Source organism: Gekko japonicus, unplaced genomic scaffold (assembly GCF_001447785.1).
Source record: "Gekko japonicus isolate JY-2015 unplaced genomic scaffold, Gekko_japonicus_V1.1 scaffold51, whole genome shotgun sequence".
Lineage (NCBI taxonomy): Eukaryota > Metazoa > Chordata > Lepidosauria > Squamata > Gekkonidae > Gekko > Gekko japonicus.
The window spans coordinates 937,687-964,211 of NW_015172004.1; the positions used below are offsets into that span (position 1 = coordinate 937,687).

The 26,525-nt window shown below is 45.2% G+C and overlaps 1 protein-coding gene across 1 annotated transcript in view; it reads right to left on the bottom strand.

The window, feature by feature from the left end:
- Nucleotides 1–267: 267 nt before the first annotated feature.
- Nucleotides 268–26,525, bottom strand: part of LOC107117946 (coiled-coil domain-containing protein 141-like) — a 77,450-nt gene continuing 51,192 nt past the window's right edge. The window contains exons 4-6 of the mRNA XM_015420141.1: nt 24,670–24,778; nt 4,615–4,868; nt 268–438 (exon numbers count right to left, since the gene is read on the bottom strand). Of these exons, the coding sequence (XP_015275627.1) occupies nt 268–438; nt 4,615–4,868; nt 24,670–24,778 (534 nt within the window). The remainder of the gene's footprint in view (nt 439–4,614; nt 4,869–24,669; nt 24,779–26,525) is intronic.

Below are 26,525 nucleotides of genomic sequence, written 5' to 3' on the forward strand. Positions count from 1 at the left end.
TGTCACCACTGTCTGGAACACACCTAAACATCTTTACCCGTCTCTGGTCTATCTTCCCCTACTGTGTGAAAATCTTTTTTTGGCATTTTGATGCAATGCAGAAATCATTGAACAGCTTGTCAATGTCTATTATATCAGGGCTTTGACAAGACTCCCTAATGGATCCCACATCACAGGACTGTCAAGCGAGAGCAGTGCCATGTCTTTGAAAATTGACATATCAAAATTATACCATTTCTCAAGTTAGTCAATGCACCTTGAGAATGTCTAGTCTGCTTCTGTTTGGAATTTTGCCCTTTCAGATGCAGAGATGTTGACCAGAATGGCTGCAGCAGATCTTCGATAGAACTGTTTCTGTCTCCTCTCCTTAGGTTTTTCACGAAGCTCACCCAGGATTTTGTGGAGTTCTGTGCAGCTAACGTTGGCAGTTTCCAGTTTCTTCACAATGGGAGTGAACAATGCCATCAAATTGTGTAGGAAGTACATATAACAGAGTAGAAGAGATCTCCTCTTTGTTGTCATAGAAGTCAAGTTAATTCCCTCTATTACAGAAAAGTAACAAACAGTTTCCTGTTTCCCTTGTTGGAGGTGTCACATCCTATTGAGAAAAAGTGTGCAGCATCCAAATCCTCCAGCAACAATTCTATAGATTTTGGTGCCAAAATGTTCTCCACAATGCTAGCGGCATTTGTCCATCCACAAGACATCTTTTTGCTATGCCAGAATCAGGCAAAAACCTTGGCATCAGCTTCTTTGTGCAGTCTTGAGTTGTGTAACTATGATGGTGCATAACACTGTGGTACGCTTCTGCCACTTCAGCTGCAGTAACCTGATTTGCTTGTGAGGAATCTGGTTTGTCAAAGGAGGTGGTCGCTAGTGGTGTCTGTCTATACTGTTTCTCCGCCTCTTTGTGCTTCGTACCTTTTACATGATCTGTCAGGGCACCTTTCTCCTCGTAGCGCATAGATATCCTGCGGTGGGACCAAATGCATTCTGCTGTTTCAAAGTCCTTTTTACAAAACCAGCTTTTGAATTGGCTTTCGCTCAGCCATTCATCTTTAAAAACCGCAAAGTATTTTTTTTCCTTTTTTGCTTCACCACTGCCTGAAGGATCTTCTCCACTGTCTGATGGACCTCCTCCACTTGCCATGACTTCTCAGATTTTTGATGGGAACCAACCCTGAGTACCACAAGAGGAAACTCCCCCCCCCCCAGCAAGATAGCCTCTCATTCCTTATAGGTGGAGCCCACAAATACACTCGTCAGTTTGGCGGCTATTTGATCACACAAATGCAGATGCAGAGAATGTTATTTATTGACTCCAAGTATATTTTACATATCTCTCCGATGGGGACCCAAAGGGGCTTATATAATGTTCTTCTCCTCCATTCTATCCTCACAATAACCACCCCCTGAGAGGTGGGTTAGACTGAGAGGGTTTGACTGACCCAAGGTTGCCTAGCCAGCTTTCTATGGCACGGTAGGGATTCAAACCTGGGTCTCCCTAGACGCTAGTCTGGCACTCTGACATCTTAACATTTTTCACATCTTTATATTTTCAAGTACCTGCCAATAAATCACAAATGAACCATATCTATGGCAATTCTGCAGGGCCTGCAAGACGGAGCTCTTCCACCAGGCATTTGACTAAGGAGCCGCACCTAATAGTTCAACAGAGGTTAAGACCCTATGCCCTGGGAAAGTGCTATTGGCGGCCTGTGCTGCGCCGGTACAAGTGAAATATATTATGGGACTTGAACAACAGCCCTATAATGACTGCTGATTATATTTCACTATGGCTAATAATGAAACTGTATGTATAATTAGCACCTTAGGAATGTTTTATAAATGTTTTATGTTTTTTAACTGTTTTAACCTTTTACGTGAGCCGCAGTGAGACTTCTTCAGTGGGGAGGGCGGGGTATAAATCAAATAAATAAATAAATATAAATAAACATTTCCCTGTACCCCACCCACTCTTACCCATACTCACAGGCTGCTTTAGCATGGAAGAAAGCTAGATAATATCACTTAATTCACAACAAATCTGGGCTTCCCCCTTAAACACTGGAAGCCATTCCCAATCTGGTAAGACTCAGCCAGGGGTCATTTCCTGCAGGAGCGCACAGGAGCGGAGTTCTGGCAGTAAAGAGCCCAGGGGGCGGGCACATGCAACAAGCCCCACCCCCTGCTCCCAGCAGGCCCAGGCCATGAGGAGCTTGAGGATCTGCGCATCCCCCCCCCCATAGCTAGCAGTCTAAAACAGTCCAGTGGAGCCTGAGCAGTGGGTGTTGCCTTCTGACACACTTCCGGTGATGTCAGGGGGTGTGGCATATGCAAATAAGTTATGCTAATGAGATCCTGCACCTCTTTTTCCACAAAATGACCCCTGGACTCAGTTTCTCAGGTCAGCCACAATTGCAGAGCTCAGGTAACCCTGAGGCCAGGTTCAGGTGGGATAGCCATGTTGGTCTGAAGCAGCAGGACAAAGTTTGAGTCCAGTGGCAACTTGTTGATCTTCGAGGAGCCACTGGACTCAAACGTTGTTCTGTTGCCAGGTCAGCCACATTCCCTTTGCCACAGAAAATAATTTATGCTTCAGGAACTTGGTAATGTGGAAGCTTAAAATAATAATTCATACCCAAGGAAATTCTTACTGGCCCTGGAGCTGTCCTGTGCACACTAGAGCATATTACATTTCCTTTTTTCTATGCACTTCACTGTTATTCTGTTGGCATCAGGTATTTATTTTGTAGACCTCCATCTCATGGTTTCTAATCAGAAAACATGTGTCCTAAATCCTCTGCTCTATTAATCTATTAATCACCCCACTGTCGACCGTTCAGACTGCCATTCAGGTCACCAGGGAGAGGGTGGGCAGCCTCTAATGTGTGCATGTGCATAACTGCTTATTCGCTAGGAGTGGACATGCGGCTATGCGCACACAGCTAACTACAAAGAAAAATGGCGGCCGGGGACTGCAAGTGTCAGACCTCACTAAGCAGCTAGAATGCACAAGGGAGAGATCAGATTCCCAGAAATCCACGGTGAGACGAGTTCAGTCATAAACACTGGACTTTATCCGGTTTTGGGAAAGTTGGAGGTGAGGACAGGGGGGCGACATCTTAGGGACAGGAGGCAGATGTTGCCATCTGATCGTGCACTTCAAATTTGGTGGGGAGCTGCCACTACATCAGAGCAACTTGCCCATCTGATCACAGTCTATATCTACCAGTTGGGAGGGGAGGAGTACATGATTAAAGGTTTGCATACATCACCCCTACCCAAAACCCTAACAAGCAGCTCTAGTTACCGTCATGTAATAGAATACCCTTAGGGTTGCCAGGTCCCCCCGACCAGTGGTGGGTGGTGGGGAGGCACCCAAAACAGCACTTCAGAAGATGACCATAGCAGTCAGGTAGCAGTATAAGAACAGGGGATCCTTAAGATATGCTGGTTCCAAAACACATAGGACTTAAAAGCCTTGAGAATGCCCGTAATAGACAGAATATCTCCATGGATCTGTCTAACCTACTTTTAAAGCCATATATTACAGAAGAAAGGATGCAGAAGGCTGGGAAGTAAGAGCCACTTAGGGACTTATTATGGCCTCATTGCCACAAGTAATGGATGGGAAAGGCCAACCTGTTTCTGGGCTGTGCCACTTCAGGTGGCATGTGGGGACATACAAGACTGACTGTTTCCACACACAAAAACATCTGCTGCGTATGGAAAACTGGAATATGAGGAAGCAGGTTAGGCTAGATCAAATCTTTCTTCCTCTCATCCTGCTTTCTACAATCAGAACTCCTCCATTTTACCTTCACATCAACCCTTTGAGGTTGCTTAGACGGAGAGTGTGTGGCTAGAGTTGCCAGCCTCCAGGGGCTCCTGGGGATCTCCCGGAATTTACAGCTCATCTCCAGACTACAGAGATCAGTTCCCTTGAAGAAAATGGGTGCTTTGGAGGATGGGCTGTATGGCGCTGTGCCCCACTGAGGTACCCTGTCCTCTCCAGGCTCCATCCCCAAATCTCTAGGAGTTTCTCAGCTCAGATCTGACCACTCCAACCCCCCCATCCTCCACTGGTGGCCAGGGGGGGGACCTGGCAAATTTTGGTTGGTGGGGCATGGGGAAATTCGGTGTGTGTGTGTGTGCCCTGACTGCATCTGCTGCTCCTCTTGCAGCAGCAGGAGAAGCAGGTCCGGCTACGCTGCGACCTCTAGTCCTCCAGTCCTTTCGACTGGAGAGACTCAATTCTGGGCTGCTTTTCTGTGTAAGCCAGGGAAGGGGGGAATCTCCGACTCTCTCTCTTTTCATTGTGCAATTTTATTTTATTTCGCATTTTTAAAAACCTATTTATTTTTTAGCCCGGAAAAAAGAAAATGAGACCAAAGCTTCCCTGACGGTGCCTGGGGTCATTTTGGAAGCCCCATGTGTATCTTACTTTTCAAAAATATTTTTGGGTTTGTCTGAGGGGTCGGGTCGGCACTCATCTGTGGGGGGCATTGTCCACCCAGCAGGCTTCCATGGCAGAGTGGAAACTTGAACCAGAGTCTGACACTCTAACCACGACACTGCACTTGCTCTCAAAGACTTCCTCAAAGACTGTACCTGATTTTCCCACCGATGCCACTGGCAGATTTGCAAAACTTGCTCCAGTCCTTGGCGCTGCAGCTTTAAGAATTTACCCAGTTGCCGTCTCCTGTCTTGCAGAACTTCAAGGAGATTACCAATTTTCAGGCAGCTTCTGTGGGCCCCCTGGATGAATTCCGGGTTTACATTCGGCCCATCAGCCTTGAATTCCTCTATGAATTCGGTAAGGTCGTGGCTCTTGTTTAAGAGGAGCAGTGATTTCTCTAGCAGCTCTGCCAAAACAGAATTCGGGAGAAAAATGCATATTTTAAAATTGGCGGTGGATAATAAAACATTATAAGCAGTGCAATCTCATTGGCCTGAACGTAGGCAGATGATTCTCTTAATATAAGTCAGGTGTGGCTCCCTTCCTAACACATATGCTTGCGATTGCCACTTTGCAAATAATCTTTAGTGTTGCAGCCTTAGGTGCGTGCATTTAAGGGGAATGTGATAACTGGTAGAGGTGAGAAAAATAACAAAGGAAGCCCAGAAATAAACAGGTATCTTGTGACACTTTAAAGGCCAACAAGAATTTTCTCAAGTCTATGTTGTCACAGACTAGAGTCCACTTCATCACACCTATGTAGTAGATCCTCACTGTGCAGACATTTATATATGAGGTTGTAAGCAAAATATAAACCTGAGAATCAACGAAAGAGGAGGTCCTAAAACTGATAGACAACTTAAAAACTGATAAATCACCAGGCCCAGATGGCATACATCCGAGAGTTCTGAAAGAACTCAATTGTGAACTTGTGGATCTCCTGACAAAAATATGTAATCTTTCCTTAAAATCAGTCTCCATTCCTGAGGACTGGTAGCTAATGTCACTCCCATCTTTAAAAAGGGTTCCAGAGGAGATCCAGAAAATTACAGGCCAGTCAGTCTGATGTCGATACCGGGTAAATTGGTGGAAACCATTATTAAAGAAAGAATTAGTAGGCACATAGATGAACAAAACCTATTGAGGCAGACTCAGCATGGGTTCTGTAAGGGAAGATCTTGTCTCACTAACCTGTTAATGTTCTTTGAGGGAGTGAACAAACATGTGGACAAGGGGGATCCAATAGATATTGTTTACCTTGACTTCCAGAAAGCTTTTGATAAAGTTCCTCATCAAAGGCTCCTAAGCAAGCTCAAAAATCATGGGATAAAAGGACAAGTCCTTTTATGGATCAAAAACTGGCTAATTAATAGAAAACAGAGAGTGAGTATAAATGGGCAGTTCTCCCAGTGGAGGGGGGTAAGCAGTGGGGTACCACAGGGATCAGTACTTGGTCCACTGCTTTTTAACTTGTTCATTAATGATTTGGAGTTGGGAGTAAGCAGTGAAGTGGCTAAATTTGCGGATGATACGAAGTTGTTCAGGGTGGTGAAAACCAGTGAGGATTGTGAGGCACTCCAAAGGGATCTGTCAAAGATGGGCGAGTGGGCGTCAACATGGCAAATGGGGTTCAATGTGGCCAAGTGCAAGGTGATGCACATTGGAGCCAAAAATCCTAAATATAAATACACGTTGATGGGGTCTGAACTGGCAGAGACTGATCAAGAGAGAGATCTTGGAGTTGTAGTAGATAACTCACTGAAAATGTCGAGACAGTGTGTGACTGCAATAAAGAAGGCCAATGCTATGCTGGGGATTATTAGGAAGGGTATTGAAAACAGATCAGCCAATATAATAATGCCCCTATATAAATCAATGGTGAGACCTCATTTGGAATACTGTGTGCAGTTCTGGTCACCACACCTTAAAAAGGATATTATAGCTTTGGAAAAAGTGCAGAAAAGAGCAACTCGAATGATAAAAGGGTTGGAACACTTTCCCTATGAGGAACGGTTAAGGCGCTTAGGGCTCTTTAGCTTGGAGAAACGACGACTGAGGGGTGACATGATTGAGGTTTATAAGATTATGCATGGGAAAGAGCAGGTAGAGAAAGAGGTACTTTTCTCCCTTTCTCACAATACAAGAACTCGTGGGCACTCCATGAAATTGCTGAGCGGTCGGGTTAGAACGGATAAAAGGAAGTACTTCTTCACCCAAAGAGTGATTAACACTTGGAATTCACTGCCACAGGAAGTGGTGGCAGCTACAAGCATGGACGGCTTCAAAAGGGAATTAGATAAGCATATGGAGCAGAGGTCCATCAGTAGCTATTAGCCACAAGGTATAGATAGGGACTCTGGGGCAAGTGATGCTCTGTCATCTTGGTGCTTGGGGGGGTCAACAGTGGGATGGCTTCTAATGTCCTGGCCCCACTGGTGGACCTCCTGATGGCACTGGTATTTCTGGCCACTGTGTGATACAGAGTGTTGGACTGGATGGGCCTTTGGCCTGATCCAACATTGGCATCTCTTATGTTCTTATGTTCTTAAGGAAACATGGAATGCAGAAATGTATCCATATACAATTCAACTCTAACCTGAGAAAATACAGAGACCATTCTTCAAGTAGCTGATAGGTAAAGAAAATCTCTACACAAGAGTGGAATGATCTCCACCTGGTTGTATGTGCATGCTTAAATTAACACTGCATTTTCAAAGCTCTGTATCTTTCAGCATTTCAGCTTCCTAGATGAGCAACAGGTACATATAGGGTTCCCAAGTACCTACCTACGATCCAGCAGGGGACACATGCTTCCCTGCGGGAACATTCTTGCTTGGAACACAGGCGCTGCACTATTCCGTCACCCAGACGTGACGTAGGCATGTAGCTGGGCGACACTCTGTTAATGGGACTGGAAACTCGATGGTACCATCGAGTTTCCAGCCCCATTGCTAGAGCGTCACCCGGCTATGTGCCTACGTCACGTCTGGGTGATGGAATAGTGCAGCGCCTGTGTTTTCCCCGCAGGAATGGTCCCGCGAAGAACTATACATCCCCCACCGAATTAAGGGAAGTACTTGGGAGCCCTGGGTACATATGGCACTTAACTGTCCTACATTAATGGTCTGTCTAATGACAATGCTATATATCAGGGCTTCTACACAAAAGTTGCATTGCAGGAATGTTAGCATTATTAAAAAATGTACTTCATGAGCTGGGCTTTGGCTGAGGTGGGGGGGAACCTACATCAAATATTGGAATTCAAAGAAGCTTGACTATTCCTTCCAGCAGGGGGCAGTGGTGGCATTCAGAACAGACAGGCCATTTATTACCGAATGACATCCTACATAAGCAGCAATTCAAACCTCTTCGCATTGTTGGGCAGGATTGACAGCTCCTGAGGTCCAAACTGTAGAGCATGTAATTTGCATATTATGTCAATGGTATTTACATACATGTGCACATCATCTCTGTTCAAACTGCCTTTCATTTTTAAAAACCACTCTAGGATAATGGCCGGTATCACAATGTGGTAATAGGCAGTCTAAAGCCACTGCACAGACTGTGGTCTTCTTAAAATGGATGAAAAAGGTAAGAGTTTTGAAATGTAAGTGCAAAATTTTGCCTCTAAAGTTTGCCGCCAACGCACAATTTGCTCAAGTAGATCCACATGTTTCGTTTCATCCATTGACAGTGAACTGACAAACACTGATTACTGCGGCAGATGAAACGTCGCTGTCTTTTAACAGATGGAAGGTACGATGCAATTTCCATCTGACCAAACTATTTTAAAATTATGAAAAAACCCCAAACAACTGAGACATGTGAGTGCATCTGCAAAGCTATTTCGTGTCTGAGTCTGAAAGGTCCTTTCCACATGTGGATCTCATCCCTGGTTTTATCAGAGTTCAACTCGTGACACGATACCTTGCATTTATCCCTGATTATAACAGCATCCGTTTATCCCAGGACAAGTGTGGGGCGAAACCGGGGTGACTTTAATGTAATGTGGAAACAAAAAATACCCCGAGATAATTACAGGGGTAAACTCGAGTATAGTGTGAAATGTAAAAATACCCCGAGATAATTACAGGGCTGAACTTGCGCGTAGTGTAGAATGTAAGTTCGGGGACAGGGTTGAACCAGGATTTAAGGTCTGGTGCGGAAAGGACCAAAGACTCGAAAGACACCTATGCCCTCTGAGGAAGAATACGCATATTTAAAGATATGTGATAACTTAATGACAAAATGAGAACGTTATACCTCTCTGGAACTCAATGCACTCAATACTCAATGTGCCACAATATACAATGTACATTAATACTCAATGTGCCAATTAAAATGAGAAGCAGCACTGAATCAGTGCCACTATAAACTATGTCCCTAACAAAATGTACAGTGAGCATCTACAATACAAGCAGGGGGTTCACAAAGGCTTATGGGCAGTATCTTGTTTCCCCTCCTCCCTTCCCTGAAAGCTTCCATTGCCTCTCCCCTTTTCCTGCTTCCTTCTCTCCTTCCCACCAAACAACCAAAATACCTTTATCTGCTTCCCCGTTTGCAGTTTTCCTTCCTTTCCCACCAGCAGCCTCTACCTGAGAAAGCTATGGCCCAGTTGTTTCTTGCTGGTCACTGGGAGAGGCCCACTTGCATGGTAGGGAACAAACAAAAAATTAGGGGAGCACCTCACTCTCCCCGTAACCCCTTCCCACAATATTTCTTCTTTCCCTCCTCCTGGCAACCCCCATATCATCTCCTATTTCCCTGCCTTATTCTCGCCTTTATTCTCCTTCCCTCCTTATCATTCACATTCTCTCCTTCACCAACCTACCGTTTATCTCCCTTCCATTTTCAGCTACATTTATTTATTTGCTTCATTTATACCCTGCCTTTATCCACAGTGGAAACCAAAGCAGCTTACATCATTCTCCTCTCCCCCTTTCTGCACTCACAACAATCCTGTTAGGTAGGTTAGGCTGAAAGTATGTGACTGGCCCAAGGTCAGCTAGTGAGTTTCCATGACAGACTAATTATTTGAACCTGAGTCTCCCAGACCCTTATTTGAATCTCTAACCATTATACCACAATGGTTTTCATTTTGCCTCTGAAGCAAGCAGTGCAGCCAGGCCTAGGTGACTCACCTGGTGGTTGCTGCTGGCCCTGGCCCAAAACACACCTGGAAAGGGGCCCCCACCTGCTTTTTACTACCAGAAATCAAGCCTGGAATGCTGGCAAAACCTGTCGTGGTTGCCTAGCAATGGCCAATAGGGGCATCTATTTCTTAAAGCTGCAGGTGATCCTTTTGTTTGGGTTTTTAAACCCCCCCTCCAATGTTTTGCTTTGTTTTTTACATTTAAATTTTGTTTGTTAACCTGTGGTGTTTTTTAGATTTGCCGAAAAACCCATCTTGCCTATTCACTGTTACAGTCTCCAGATTTAAGTGTCCTCAGATTTGGCCAGACAGGTAATTAGAATATACAAGTGGGAACCCGTGATAAAATGTTGCGGATTGTCACCCAAGCACCTTCCTCGACTCTCCCCTTGCTTCAGAGTGCCAAGATTGAGGTGACAGCACTGCAAGGGGGCAGCTGGGTGAGAAGAATCCTTCTCCTCGCCCATCAGCTCACCTGCAGCACCATCGTCTCAATCTCAGCGTTCGGCAGTGAATGAACAGCCTGGGTGGGAGGCTCAAACACCACCAATGGAGGCATCCGGGGCTACATTCTTACTTGTCTTTGAAATATTGTGAACATGATGGCTTGAAAAAAACTGGAAAAGGGGGGGGGATCTCAACCCAGGATATGACTACGAACCAAAAAGGGCTAAGCTAAACCATATATATAAAAGTACAAATATTTATTAAGGTGTACACATGTTAAAACTTTCCTGATTAAAAATTACTTTGTCTAAGATCAGACTATAAAAGCGTATCCACTATACATACATATGATGGGTAAATACTTTACTAACTGAAGACCCAACGCGTTTCTTCCCCTAAGGGCCTTCCTCAGTGGTCACTATTATCTATATATTCTAGACACATATTCAAAGACCCGTTACAGAGTTTTAGTACACATATAATTAAACCGGATGTTGTTTCCTTGTATACTTATAATTGGACTCCTGGTATTACCGATGGGCCATAGCTTTTATAGTCTGATCTCAGACAAAGTAATTTTTAATCAGGAAAGTTTTAACATGTGTACACCTTAATATATATTTGTACTTTTATATATATATATATGGTTTAGCTTAGCCCTTTTTGGTTCGTCGTCGTGAACATGATGGCTTGGCCTTAGTACTTTGATATGCTCTGCAGACTTTCACAAGAATTGTTTTTTTCTGAAGATCGTCGATTTGTTAACTGTATACGGCCTCCCTCTACAAATGTTAAAAATGATTCTTGCAGTTTGAAGTTTAATATTGGTCCTGTTCGGAAGAAGACTCACGGAATGAATACTTTATCTGGAAATTTCGTCAATCTATTGTTTTGGACCTCTGTTTTGGACTTCATCGTTATATAGTACTTTGTACCTTACACTGATTCATATTGCATTGTTATTGTCATATATTACACTATTTGGACACTATTCATGAGTAATTGTTTACTTTAGCATCTATATACAACTTGGTGTTTTCTCTTTCTTACTGTTTATCTGTGGCTGTGGTTCTCTGTTGTTGTTTTTTTAAGCACTGCGGGGGGCAGCTGGGTGAGAAGAATCCTCCTTCACCCTCATCAGCCCACCTGCAGCACCATCATCTCAATCTCAGCGTTCAAGAATGAATGAAGTCAGGGTGGGAGGCTCAAACACCACCAATGGAGGCATCCAGGTGGGTGAGGAGTGTAATTCTCATCCAGCCACCAGCCTCCAGTATTGTCACCTGAGCCACCTTCCCCGACTCTTTCCTTTGACTGCTGCTTCCCTGTGTGTGGGGAGGAGGACGCTCTCAGCCCTCTTTCCCCCCCCCCCTAACACCAGCGATTTTTTTTTTTTAGGTTCAAGCTTTTGGGAAGGTTTAAGCTTTTTCTGCAAACCTGGGGGATTCTCCGAGTTTGGAGAAACATCCACCTTCTGTTAATGCAGCCCCAGTCCTCAGATATATATCCACAGATGGGGGCACATTTGATTAGTAGAATATGTGATAATAATAGGATGAATCCATACTTCACTGGAGACTGCACTATTGTTGCATTGTAGCGGTCATGTTCAACTGGATTATGCTGTGAGGACAAGCCAATCCAGCTGTGAATTACTGCTATAGTGCAATATGCAATGATGTGTGGGCACAGCCACAGCCAGGCTTTAGCTGGGGAATTGAGCTGGGATTATAAAATCAAGGCAGAGATGTAAATTTTTCCAGGATCAAGCCTATGGTGGAACTGATTACAGAGAGGAGGCGAAGGCAAGGCAAGGGTAAAGAGGGGTCAGATAAGGGGAAAGCATGAATTCTGATCAAGTTATTTTACAATGGGCTTAGACTGGAGGAACTCTGAATAGGATTGCACTGTTAATGTATGGGCCTAGTCTAGGACTGCCAAGTGGGGGCGGGTGGCGGGTAAACCCCCGCTTTGGAGGCCTGATTTCTGCCGCCGCGGAATCGGGCCCCGGGGGGAACCCCAACCCCGCGTGCGCGTCACCAGGAAGTGACGTGGGCATGCTGGGCACACTGGGGGCGTGGCCACAGCCATACAAGGGAAAACTCTATGGTTTTCCCTTGTATGGCCGTGGCCCCGCCCCCAGTGTGCCTGGTGTCCTCCCGTCACTTCCGGGTGATGTGCGTGTGGCGCACGCTTCGCGCGTGCGCGCGCGCACAAGACGCCAGCTGGGAGCCCCCTACTCCCGGTGAAGATACACTTGGCAACCCTAGCCTAGTCAGCTAGTTATTATCATCGCGGGGGGAGGATTTAGCCCTTTACTTGTGTTCAGTTAACAGAAAAACACAAGCATTAGTTCAAAAATTAAATCTCAGGGTTTTAAAATTTTAATCAAACATTTAATTAATTTAATTAAAAGTTTTTAAAAAGCCAGTGATGTCACTGCGTCTCTTCCAGGGTAAACCTGGAAGTGAGATATGGTAGCCCTAGGAATCACTGGAAACTCTATCGTTACCATCTTGCTGGTGTCACTGAAATTGCATGAGTCCCTTATGTCCTGGCCCCAACCAAGCTACTGGTTGGCAGCCCTATTTTAAACAGATGTTTAGTTGTATTACATTAATACAGAAACTTGTCCCTCTGACCTTTCAAGAGAGAGAGAGAGACTGGGAACAGAAATCCAAAAGAGGGGTAGGCCTGCCAACTTTCAGGAAGGCCTGTTTTTCAGACTACAGAGATCAGTTTCCCTGGAGAAAATGGCTGCTTTGGAGGGTGGGTTCTATGGTACTGTACCCTACTGAGATCCAAATCCCACCCTCCTCAAACTCCACTCCCAAATCTCCAGGAATTTCCCAACCCAGAGTTGGCAACCATACTGAAGGGAAGGCTAAAGGCAAAGAAAAGGACCTCTCTCAAGAACTGACAGGCAAAAGAACAAAAAGTCAAAGGTGTCTGCTGGGTTGTTCTTAGAAGAAATTGCAGCCAGCTTTTTCTGGCTTCCTTTTGTACAGGCAGCCTGGAGACTGGGGCCAATAAGTTCAGGAGAGAACCAAATTATGCACCCTTTATTTGCATATTAGCAACAGCTGGGTTGAGCACTGAAAAATGTTATCAGGCATTTGGGGAAAGAGAAGCAGGAGTTACCTCAAGACTGTGGCAGTGCCCATAGGTACTTTCCCCCTCTAATCAACTGATATAATCTGATTTGACTGCCACACGGTGAACAATACAAAAGACAATCTTAATTACATACATGACTACCCATTTCTGACTCCTTATCTCTGAAAAGACACAAAACAAAGAAGAAAGGTATTAGAGATCAACTCCTGGCCCTCTGGGAAACAGCCATATTCTTCAAGACGATTTTCCCTGTGACAAACAATTTCATTTGATTGTTTTCAGTGATGGACCTCTTTTTAGCAATGGCAATCAATCACTATCAGAAGTTCCAAGGCCAAATTGGTGTGTGATGAGTACTTCAGACCAATGAAGATTGAATTGAGACCACCAAACTCATATTAAAGTGGCCAGGCTTCAATTCACTACCCTGACTTCTGAACAGAATTACAAGTCAAACCACCAGCTTCTAAACTAGATAGCCCTTTTATTTTAGCATTAAAATACAGATATAGTTACTACTGTGTTAAACAATTAACGTGAGCTACATTTATGTAAAATGTAATGTTTAATTAAAATTACATGATTAAAGCTAGGAGCTATTAGGCTAGGACCAAACCCATGGGAGATTAGAAAAGTCTTTAAAACGGATTTCAGTTGTCCTTGTTTCCAACAACCTATTGATTTTTTTATAATGCAACACTCCAGTGCCCTATTGGGGGAGGGGGATTTTCAGTTTACATGACAGAAACTGTTGTTTGGGAATACTGTATTTATAAGATTAATGATCAAGCATGTGGATTTTTAAAGGCCTGATCAAACATCTCTCTCATGGAAAGCTCAGGACCACTTCGTGACAAATGTCTTTCCTGGAAATAATTGCCATTTATAAAAATACAAGCTTATTGTATAGTGTGAAATGTGGTGTGCCTTCCACAGCACAAATATACCAACCAGTCAGCTACTGTACACAGCATATCTGAATAACACACATTATGGTAATATGTGAAGTAATATGCCTATGTGCACCTGTATATTATGGTAATATGCATATGTGAAGAACACACATTGTGATAATCTCATACTTTGCTATTCTGGACTTTTGTATACATGAGAGTAAGTAACATGACCATATGTATCCATCATATTAACTAAACATATCTTACTGCCCCAATAAATGGTTGCATATAATCTTTGACTAATCCTATAGTGATGGAGAAAACAGCAAGAGTTTATTAGCACCTTAAAGCTGCTCATGAAAGCTGATGCTGCCACAAATTTTGTTAGTCTTTCAGGTGCTACTGGACTCTTGCTCTTTTCTGCTGCTACAGACTAACACAGCTACCCATCGCGATCTATCTCCATTACTAATGTGTGCGAACACAGATATTATAGCCAGTTTTCTATTGACACCCTCCCAGATCAAGTTTCTTGGTTGTATCAGAACATGTATAAAACTAACTTAATGTGGGGTACTATACATTCTGAATAGCAATAGCAAGATAGTCATCAACTGTGCCAGAGCAGTAATGCTGACTCCAGATCCTGTAGAATTTTTACAAGTTGGTCCCTGGCCAGTCTGTTTTTTTATATTGTTCCATGTTCCCCAGTCCCCTGAGTGACACCAATGAAGATTTATGGTTTGTTGTAACATTAGCGTTATTTATAAAGATGTAGGCAAAGAAGATCTCCTGGAAGGCACCATGTCAGACCTCCCAAAGGTAGGGAGAGACTCCATACCTCAGATGCTTTGCTTTTCACCTCTGTATCAGTTATGAGCCTACCTTCCTTCATGACCATTAATTGATTAAAAAACCTGATACATGTTTGTTTTTCACACATGTACACACATGGGAAACAGCATGCATAGCTTCAGCCTCTGTCTAATCCAAACTCAGTTATCTCCACACACATATACCCCCCTTCCCCTCAGCAGGGGTGTGCGTCATTTTTTTGATGGGCGAATCATTCGAATACAGAGATTTCCCCATCTATCAGAAAACAATCCCCTAAGCATTATCTCTCATTGTTAAAACCATTCTGGGCCATTAGCTCAATAAAGGACTAGTCATCCAACAGTCATAACATTATGATTTTATATAACACACTCATGTTTATCATTAGTTGTTCCCAGCTCTTCCAGTTTCATTGTCAGGTATCTTGGTTCTTTCCATCTTCACAGTTCTCTCATTGTTAAAACCATTCTGGGCCACTAGCTCAATAAAGGACTAGTCATCCAGCAGTCATAACATTATGATTTGATATAACACACTCATGTTTATCATAAGTATAGCTGTTCCCAGCTCTTCCAGTTTCATCGTTAGGTCTCTTGGTTTTTTCCATCTTCACAATAGCAGGTATTTAGGAATAGCGATTGTCCTGTAGATCCATAAGACCTTATATAGATAAGGTCCCCTATCCATCTAAAGTTCGTTTTGACTAAATCCCATAAAAACCAATCCAACTTCAATTTCATTATTTTTCAATAGGATTCTGTCACAACTAAATTTAGTTGGATCAGGGTAATAGCTGCTACATATTTAATCTAGGGCTGCCAAGTCTGGATTGGGAGATTCGTAGAGATTTGAGAGTGGAGCCTGGAGAGGGTGGGGTTTGGGAAGGGAATAATGCTTCAGTAGGTTATAATGCCATAGAGTGCACCCTTCAAAGCAGCCGTTTTCTCCAGGGAACTGATCTCTGCAATCTGTTGTAATACTGGGAGATAGAATCATAGAATCATAGAGTTGGAAGGGACCTCCAGGGTCATCTAGTCCAACCCCCTGCACAATGCAGGAAATTCACAAATATCTCCCCCTCCACACCCACAGTGACCACTGTTCCACGCCCAGAAAATGACAAAAATCCTCCAGGATTGCTTGCTGACCCCAAAGTGGCAATCAGCATTTCCCTGGGTGTGTAAAAAAGGGCCACCAGAACTAAGCACTAAAGCAACCCTTCCTGCCCTCCCTCTCATGATCTGCCTAAGTTCACAGAATCCGCATTGCTGTCAGATGGCCATCTAGCCTCTGTTTGAAGACCTCCAAAGAAGGAGAGCCCAGGGGGAGTGGATGGAGCCACTCCAATTGTGGCTTCAGCATGGTAGAACCAACTCATCTGCAGCAGCCAAGCAGAACCCCTTTGCTTGCTTCAGTGGCAGCCTCACTGGGAAGTTGGGAGCCATCACAGCTGCATTCATGCCGGCACAGGGTTTCAAGGTGAGGTCGCACAGCTCTCGGTTTGGCTTGCAGCTCCAGGGATGCTGACCTGGATGGCCACGGGGATCAGCATTTGCATGTACAGTGGTGCAGATGATCCTCTGCTGGTGGTCAGCACCACTGCCATATTTGCACCCCCCATGTAGCAGCTGTGCTTTGTGGGGCATTCTTCAGCAGTTTCTTCCACACATCAGGGCCTAGTTCTGCCACTGAGCATGCAACTCAGTGCCCAGGTCTCCCTCCCCCATGGACCACCTGGTGTCCTTCAGCCATAGGTAGTTGCCACCTTGGGGGGGGGTGCTGGCAATCTCTGGTTATGCCATCACCGGGTGGCCTAGGGCCTCTTCTGCATGTGTGGCCTTGTGTGTGTGGTGCCCACTCCCCCATCAGATGATCTGTTGGCCTTCAGCCTGGGGTGGCTGGAGCCTTATGGGGTTGGCGCGGTTTGCCAATGATCTCTGAACCCCTTGGCCAGAGGCAGCTGCTTATCAGGCTTTGCTTGGCCTGGGTCCTGCCATACACTTTCCTGGGGGCACCTTCTTTGGGGGGGGAGCATAACTCAGTCTCCATAAATCCAATCCTCACCAAACTTGGAGAGTAGGTAGAGGAGAGTCAGCTGGCGATCCCCTGTGAGTTTGTTGTCTCTAGCATGACGGGGGCATTCTCCCGCCTCACAAACTTCATGAAACGAATCAGTTCATAAGGTGGCTAAAAATTTGTGACAGTCCGTGGTTCGCGAATGGGGCATATCATGAACCAAACTGCATTTTCCTGGTTCATGCCCATCCCTAGACAGTACCTCTTTTCTGATAACGTCCCTGTTAAATTGCTGTCCTAGTTTTGTCCTCATTTGTACCTTTTGGGGATATGTTTGTGTGAGTAACTAACACCGTCTTTCTTCGTGGTTCATCCATAGGGTCTCTGAAAACTAAATCAGTGATTAGGGGCATGGATTCACCTCATCTGTAATACAGATGTATTCACACAGATCCAAGAACATAATGTGGTGACATTACATGGCATTCCATAAAGTGAGCTCTCAATACATATTTGATGATGCTAGTAACAAACTATTTTATCATTGTGTTTTCCAGATATATCTTCAACCAAAGGAACAGTCAGACTTTGGGCTTTTAAATCAATAGAGAGTATGTGATCACAGACTACATGAACAAGCATACAGAAATTTACCGAGAAGCCAATACTGAGTAATAGTGAAAAGTACAAGATGATCCTTGATATGAGAATTGAGGTATTATCAGCAGGTCTTTTTTTCCAGCTGTGAAATGTTGGAGAGTAAATTCCAATATGGTGATCTTCAACTTTTCCAGAGTCAAAACCCACTCTGCAGGACACCCACTGAGCTGCAAGCAGGTGACAAAAAGCCATGTGGCATTACAGTTATCAAAGCCATGTGACTGAAAGAGGGGGGAACCCTGAGCTATGACATCATTAGGGTCATGGTCAGGACAGTACTGAGTAAACAAAGAGATCCAGGGGTAGAAACATAAGCCAAGCACCAGCAGATATACTGCAGTGAGGAACAAATTAAGGGTCAAAGCCATGGAGAAATCCTCCTGCACCTCTTAGTGGGTATGCAAACAAAGGCAAGAAGTATGGCACCATTTCACTCTACACTTGTACACTGAAGCCCTCCTCACAAGTGACAGTAAATGCACATACAATCAGTGTACCGTATACCCTTGAGATGTGTGTCAAGTAATTCTCATGTTACATTCAACGCATCTACCTGAACATGTGATTGAAACCCCACATTTATCCAGGTACTGGTCTGCAGTTACATCTCTAAGGTGAACAAACATTGTATCTTTCTTACAAAGAGATGTGTGCATGTACAGGCAGAATGTACAAGCGTCCACTGTAACATGTGAACAGGACTTGACAGCAGTTCCTTCTATTCCTGGTGTCAAATATATGATAACTGTTAGCATTTTGGTTCAGGTTTTGTTTGATGAGTAACACAACATTAATGCAGACCTTCTCGTCTTCTAAAAAGCTGTGTTTCCAATCATGTGATCTCAAATGTCTAATTTTCCATAACTCTAGTATTTATTACCTAGGGCCCATCTGTTGACTGTTGTTTGGGATCTGCTGAGCTTTATATGTTATCTTTGACCGCATAGGCCTGAAGATGAAGGGACAACTCAAAAATGGTTGCCATAGTTGCTTCCCATTCACCCGGAGAAAAGTATGCCCTTGATTCTGAGAAATTTAATGATTACAAATTGAGGTATTTCAGAAACTCTATATTGTTGGGAGCCAGACTGTTCGTTTAAAAGCATGCCTGCCTGTACTTTCAATATTTAAATGCCCGCCTTTCACTTGAGCATTTCAGGACTCAACAGTGTAAAAACAACTGGATAAAAACAAACATTAAAGCAATAGATTAAAAAAGACACAACTGGATAAAAACAAACATTAAAGCAACAGATTAAAAAAGACACATACTTTTATTGTACATGTTGCCACTGATGCCAAAATGTTTCCTATGCTCTCTCCAAACTTTTAACTTTACTTTTGCATCACTGCAGTAAAATGGACTCTGTTTCTTGAGGGGGGGGGCTTAAAATATCCAGTGACTTCTCCATGAAGTTTTTAATAGCCTAGAAACACTGTTTTGCAGACTTTACAAACAGACAGATTTAGCGAGTGGGCAGTATATAAAACAACCATTGTGCAGGGCGGAGCCAGCACAAATGTGTTGCTAGAACATAAATGAGCGTGGCGGCTGCATATTTCTCTCCGATCTGCCAAGTGATTGCCTGCAGCTCCTTTTTAGTTTGCTAATCCAACTTCCCAGCACAGATGGACAATGGCACTCAGCAGACAAACCACAGACCACACAAACTGCACGCTGCCAAGAAGACTGATCATGTTTTTCAACATCATAATGACATTACCTGAATGAACAACAAAAAGTAGGTATGCGTCAGGTAAAATGTAATTCTTAAGTGCTAGAGAAGTCTGTCCCACAATTCAAAGGATGGTTCCCACAGCCAATTAGAGTTGCCTTTCCCACACTGGGGGTGCAGAACCCCCTGCCCCCAGTCTGTGCTTCCCTGCTGCTGCTCAGCTGGCTGTCAAGGGGAATATGGCAGGAAATGGGGGGGGTACGTCAGCAGTAGGGTTGCCGAAGGGGGACTCCCGTGCGCATCTCGGTGCGCCGCATACCATCATAATGTCACTTTCCTGTGACGAGCACGCTGGGGCGGGGTTCCCCCCAGGGCCCGATTCCCCGGCGTCGGGGAACGGGCCTCTGGGGTGGGGGTTTTTCCACCCCTCGGGGGGATTTGGCAGCCCTAGTCAGCAGCATCCCAACACACTGACATCACTCCCTGTGCACCTGGAAGTGATATCAGTGTGTCGCCAGGGGATGTCAGAAATGTTCTGGCATTTAGGCAAAACTCTATGGTTAACCATATAGTTTTGCCCAAATGCCAGAGCTAGGGTTGCCAGGTCCAATTGTCCTGAAGGCAGGGGTGGGACGGAGCCGTCTGGGAGTGTGGGGGTAGGGCGATGTCACTGTGTGCGATGTTGTCGAAACAAGAATGTCACACAGAGGTGATGTCAACACACTGGGGATGTTGTGCATTGTTGCTCTAGCATTTTGGCCGAGACTCTATGATTACCATAGAGTTTTTAGCCAAAATGCTAGAGCAATGGTGCGTGATGTCCCCAGCGTGATGAAGTCACTTGTGTGTAACATCACTGCACTGACCACATCGATGCGCGGTGGGCCTCTTTGCGTGGGGCTTTCCCCATTGGCCAACGAAGGATTACAGCCCTGATCAGGGGATTCCCTGGTTGGAGTGTGGGGTCTGGCAACCCTAGCCAGAGCATCTAGTGTCCCCTGGCAACACACTGATGTAGCTTCTGGGCCCACAGGATGTGATGTCATCATTTTACCAGTGAGGACCCCTGCGGCCTAGGGTTGCCAAGTTTGAGTTGGAAAATACCTGGAGCCTTTGGGGGTGGAGCCAGGAGAGGGTGTGGTTTGGGGAGGGGAGGAGCCTCCACATAGTACAATGCCACAGAGTCCACCCTTCAAAGCAGCCATTTTCTCCAGGGGAGCTGATCTCTGTCGGCTGGGGATCAGTGGTAAAAGCGGGAGATCCCCAGGCCCCACCTGGAGGCTGGCAACCCTACTGCGGCCATAAGTCCCCACATTGGTTACCAGGCCCTTTCTGGCAACCCTACAGCCAATTTAGGAGGGCGAGAAAGTGAAAGAATCCCCCCCTCTGTTTTTTTCAGATATTTGGCAAATAATGACTAGAAGCCAACCATATCTCTGGAAACTGTATCGTAAGCAGGTTTAAATTTTATCAGAACATGTTTTAATTTATTCTACAAATGTTGTTTATTGTGTAAACTGTAAAACTGGTTATATGTTTCGTCAAATGACCATAACAATGAAGGACTGTGTGGGACCTGAAAACCACAGTCTTTGATATTCTTTGCCGTCAAGTCAATATACTACTTACTAACAGGGGTCTTGTTGTAGAAAAAGAGCTGCCGGAGCTCATTAGCATAACTCATTAGCATAACTTATTTGCATATGCCACGCCCCCTGACATCACCGGAAGTGACAGAAGGCCACACCCCCTGACATCACCGGAAGTGTGTCAGAAGGCCCGGCTACTTACCCTCCTGCTTCATCCTCATTCCCAAACGGAATGAGGATCGAAGCAGAGGGCGGGGTAAAGAAGGGGGCGGGGCTTCACCACGTGACGGCCCCGCCCCCTAGAGGTTCTCTTCCGGAGCTCCGTACCTGAGAGCTCCCCCCCGACTAGAGCCCTGCTTACTAATATTTTAATAAATATTATTTATATCATACCCTTCCTCATGGCTCAGTGTTGCTTATAAGTCACAGTTAAATCATTACAATAATAAACCTGCAGATACTCTAAAAGGAGTGTACAGTTTATAACCCCATTAAAATCCTGGACAAATAAAATGGCCTTGTAGCCTCCTTAGGATTTCTAACTTCTAATAACAGAGCCCTCTTCTGTCTTCAGGGAGCCCATTCCACTCTACAAATTCTGCCCTTTCCAGGAAAAAACCCCCCCCCCAATCTTCAAGAATTTATCTCTGGCTTTGGTGACTATGGTCTGCATTGAGTAGGCTGATTTCTTGAGGGCTGGTTCAAGTGAATAGTCCTCCTTTGCAGCAAGAGGTTGGTCTCGGTAGAGTTTAGACATCCCTTGGCTCTGTGATTTTTAGACCATAAAAATGGTTAGGCTGAGAGAAAGAGAGAGCCAAGAATGTTCAGTGAGTTTCATTGCTGACTACTGATTCAAACTCGGGTCTCCTTGGTCTTAATCTGCCATTCTACTCACTAATTATTTATTTTCATTCATAATCTGCCTTTCTCACTGGGACACAAGGCGGATTACAAGTGGAACAGAACTATCTGGGCCTTCAGTATGCTGATTGCAAAACGTGATAACATTTAAACGACAAAAATAATTTCAATCTAACAGCAAAGATTCCTGGTAAAGCAAAGCTATCAATCGACCATAAAGCAGGTTACAAACTATAGCAACACCTGACTCTAATGTCAAAGATTCCTGGTACACCACATGTGTTGTCATGCTCCAAACATCCATACATTATGATACCAGTGTTGAAACATTCCATAATTCTGAAGTAGCAAGCACGCTACAAAAAATCGCCACATTAATCCAGATTCAGAGAAGCTTGACACAAAAGCAGGAAAATCTCATTGTATTAACTAGGCACACAAAATAAGATTCAGACCCTGAAATGCATATCGACGTTACCTTTGCAAAAAGAAATGCTAGAATTTCTGCAGGTGTGTAAAGAAACAGGCACAACACTGAGAACAGGACTGTGCAGGTATTTAGATCTCCCCGCCCTAAGTAATGTAGGTCATGAATTATATATTTCTGTTTTATTTCTCCAGTTTAACAGAAGCTCAAGATTCATCCTTGAGGGGGGAGGAACACTAAAATACCCAACATAATAGGACAGTGCTTGATATCACAATCAAAATGCATTCTTCTAAAACGGAAAAAGGGGATCAGTGAGCTATCAAGGCAGGCAGAGAGGTTTAACAAGTCTCATGGCAACTGCAACAATCACTACTAATAGGTGCAAGTCTAAACAGCAGAACCAGGTCTAGTAGAATCAGTAACTTTAAGGGAAGCAGAGCTACTGTGGTAGGAGCAACTGTTTTTCATGCAAAAGGCCCAATCCCTAGCATTTCCAGGGGAAAGGAAGGAAGAGGAGGAGGAGGAGATTGGATTTATACCCCTCGCTTCACTTGGCGTCTCAGAGCAGTTTATAATCTCCTTTCCCTTCCCCTCCTCACAACAGATACCCTGTAAGGTAGGTGAGGCTGAGAGAGCTCTTTTGAGGACTGCTCTTGAGCTCTGAGATAACTTATGACTGACCCAAGGTCACCCAGCTGGGTGCATGTGAAGGGGTGGGGAATCAAACCTGTTTCTCCCAGATTAGAGTCTGTGCTCTTAACCACTACACCAAACTGGCTCTGGTGATGTGAAGGACCTCTACCTGAGACCTGGAGAAAGAGCTGCTGCCAGTCAGAGTAGACAATACTGACCTTCACAAATCAATGGTCTGAACGAGTATCAGGCAGCTTCATGTGCTCAAACAGAGCAAAACCCCAATGACAGCTGGTACCACACCCCCAGTATTACAGTGCATTACAGTGTTAAACCGAACATTAGGGGATCTGTTGAATGTACACAGCCTTACTCAAATCCAGGTAAGAGTACCCTTTAAGATTTGGAAGAATAAAATGAGGACTCTGTACCAGGAAAGCATGCATACTAAAAAAGAATCACAGAATCATAGAGTTGGAAGGGACCTCCAGGATCATCTAGTCCAGAGGTCCCAAACTCATTTGTTACGAGTGCTGGTTCTCCCAGATTAGAATCCGCGCTTTTAGCCACAACACCAAACTGGCTCTGTCATGGGTCAGCTTGACCAGTCGGAACTCAGCCTGGAGGAAGACTCCTCAAGTGTCACAGAGCCTGGGCGCAACTCACAAGAAACAGCTGAGGAAAGACAGGAGCTCCAGAATTCAATGCTGACAGCTGACCCTGATGCCTCCAGGCAGACTACAGAATAATCGAGACCAGCTGGGGCAAAATGACTCCTCTGATTTCTCCAAAGCAGCAGACTAATGCAGCGAACGATTTCTCCAGCAACTTACAGAGAGAAGGCACAGTGCGTGTCTCTTGGCTCAACGCTGGCGTTTAGCTGACAGAGACCTGAGTGATTGCAGGAGCTTGCCTTGCATAGCTTCTTGAGAGAGGCTTACTTAAAACGGGCCTTCGACTAGGAGTCACCACCAATAACATCAATTATAGCAGTAACATCAACTAACGGCAGCTGGAACCGTTGGGGGCGGGGTGTGTGGCCTTATGACACATTTCCGGTGATGTCAGGGGGTGTGGCCTTATGACACACTTCTGGTGATGTCAGGGGGTGTGGCATATGCTAATGAGTTATGCTAATGAGTTCCCCTAGCTCTTTTTCTACGAAACGACCCCTGATCTAGTCCAACCCCCTGCACAATGCAGGAAATTGACAAATGCCTCCCCCTCCACACCCGCAGTGACCCCTGTTCCATGCCCAGAAGATGACAAAAAAACCCACACCAGGATCCCTGGCCAAACTGGTCTGGTGAAAATTGCTTCCTGACCCCAAAGTGGCGACCAGCATTTCCCTGGGCATGTAAGAAAGGGCCACACGAACTAAGCGCTGAAGTAACCCTTCCTGCTCTCCCGTGCATGATCTGCCTTAGTTCACATAATCAGCATTGCTGCCAGATAGCCATCTAGCCGCTGCTTAAAAACCTCCAAAGAAGGAGAGCCTCCCACCTTCGGAGAGAAGGTATAGAGAAGAGGGAAGCTGGATGTGATTTACAGGTGAGGTAGCTATACTGGAATCCACACACAAATAAAGCAACTGAAAGAATTTATCTTAGCATAAACTGTAGCAGGCTAAAGCCCACCCTGCATCAGAAAAGTGGGCTCTACTTATGCTTCAATACATTTACAGTGCAGTCCTTTGTGGAGTGGCTCTAGGCTAAGCCTATTGATTTCGTAGGTTTACACTGCTAGCTTACATGTTTGTAATTTTAGATACTTGCAAGATTAGAACAGTAGTCAAGAAAATTATTAATTTCCCCTCCTTGGATAAGCCAAATTGATTGCTAAATACTACATGCTAGAAAATGTCACAGTAAAAGAAGAAATCCCCTTTTCTACCTTTGGTGTGACGTTCGTGCTGGTTCAGGAGTGCTGTCAAAGACTCCGGATTCTCAAACTCTTGGGAGTTCTGCAGGAAATCTTCAACTTGGTCGATTTTCATAGCAAACTGTTGAAGAGCGAGATGAAAAACACATTTCAGAGACGCCTGACAAGCTGCCATTTCGAGGCCCCTCAGCGGGCTTGGCCCTCTTATAAAAATGTCAATCATTTCCAGTGACGAGTGAGTGTATCTTCATGGTACAAATATCTTGAGGGTTATTATACTTGCTCTGTTCTTCTGAGGAACATATTATTACATCATGTGCCTTGCTGAGGAAGGGGAAGAAAGGTTGGGGGAGAGGACACATCCTTGCATCTTCGTGACTAAGGGCCCAACTATACCTTCGGGTTTTTAAAGCAGCTGCTGAAGGAAATGGCTTTGTGAAAATAAAGAAGAGCCCATCCAAACAACACTGGAAGGGGACAAAGGCCTCCTGCCTCCCACCTGCAGTCGTTTTCCAGTGCCAAAACAATGCTGGGGGGTGATTCCCATGTTTTTGTTGCTTCTGTTCTCCATATGGAGTATTCCATGTGGAGCAGCAAAAACAGGGAAATACCTCATCCCAGTGCTTGGGGGGGGGGAGGCAGGAGCCCCTCCTCTTGCCCCCCGCCGTGTGATGCCAATCCATGCCCAAACAGGTTACAAGTCCATTCTTGTAAAAGGAAATACTTCTTCACCCAAAGAGTGATTAACACATGGAATTCACTGCCACAGGAGGTGGTGGCAGCTACAAGCATGAATGGCTTCAAGAACTGGATGAACCTATGGAGCAAAGTTCCCTCAGGGGCTATTAGCCACCAGGTATAGATAGGAAGTCTCGGTCTGGGGCAAGTGATGCTCTGTATTCTTGGTGCTTGGGGGGGGAGCAACAGTGGGAGGGCTCCTAGTGTCCTGGCCCCACTGCTGGACCTCCTGATGCCACCTGGCATTTTTGGCCACGGTGTGACAGAGTGTTGGACTGGATGGGCCATTGGCCTGATCCAACATTGGCTTCTCTTATGTTCTTATGTTCTGTTGTGTGGCTGCTGGGAACCAGAGTTCAGTCTGGGGAACCCGGACCCAACTCCCTAAAAATTTGAAGGTATTGTTTGTCTCTCACTCGGACTCCTGAGATGTTTTTGGAAAGTGTAAACAATATTACAAGGTTCTGGCCCTGGCTCAGAGATTATGCACTGCAGCAGACTGAGCATAGGCTACATGAGGCTCTCTTTGCAGACCCCGGGTGCTGTCACCCAATCCAGAGAGGGGAGCTCACTCCGTCAACTGCTGAACTACTGACCTTCTGGTCTGCAGCTCAGCGTCTTAACCACTTGAGCCACCGCAGCCCCTTCTCTTAACCACTATGCCAAACTGTAATTAATTAATTTTCATTAATGTAACCAAGGAATTAAGCACGATGGCTCCCCACCCTCAGCACCAGGGACAGATTGGACATTAAGGCCACAGTGAAAAGTCGTGGTGGGCTGAAGGTCTGGGAGGCTGCTACCCCACTGCCACTATGAGGTGAGTAGGAGCCAGCAGCCCCAGTCCGATGTGAGGCAGGCGGGAGCCACCATGGTGAGCCAGCAACCCTTGTCATGTGTGAGGTGGAGGTGAGCCGGTGAGGAGAAGCCGGCAGCCCTCGCCCCTGTGTGAGGCAGCTGATGCCCTGAGCAAGCAGCCACTGCTGTTATGAGCTGGTGACCCCAGCACTGTCTGAGGCAGGTGGATGCTGGTAATAATCACCCTGCCAAAGTGGGCAGCCTGTCCTTCCTTCCTTCCTTCCTTCCTTCCTTCCTTCCTTCCTTCCTTCCTTCCTTCCTTCCTTCCTTCC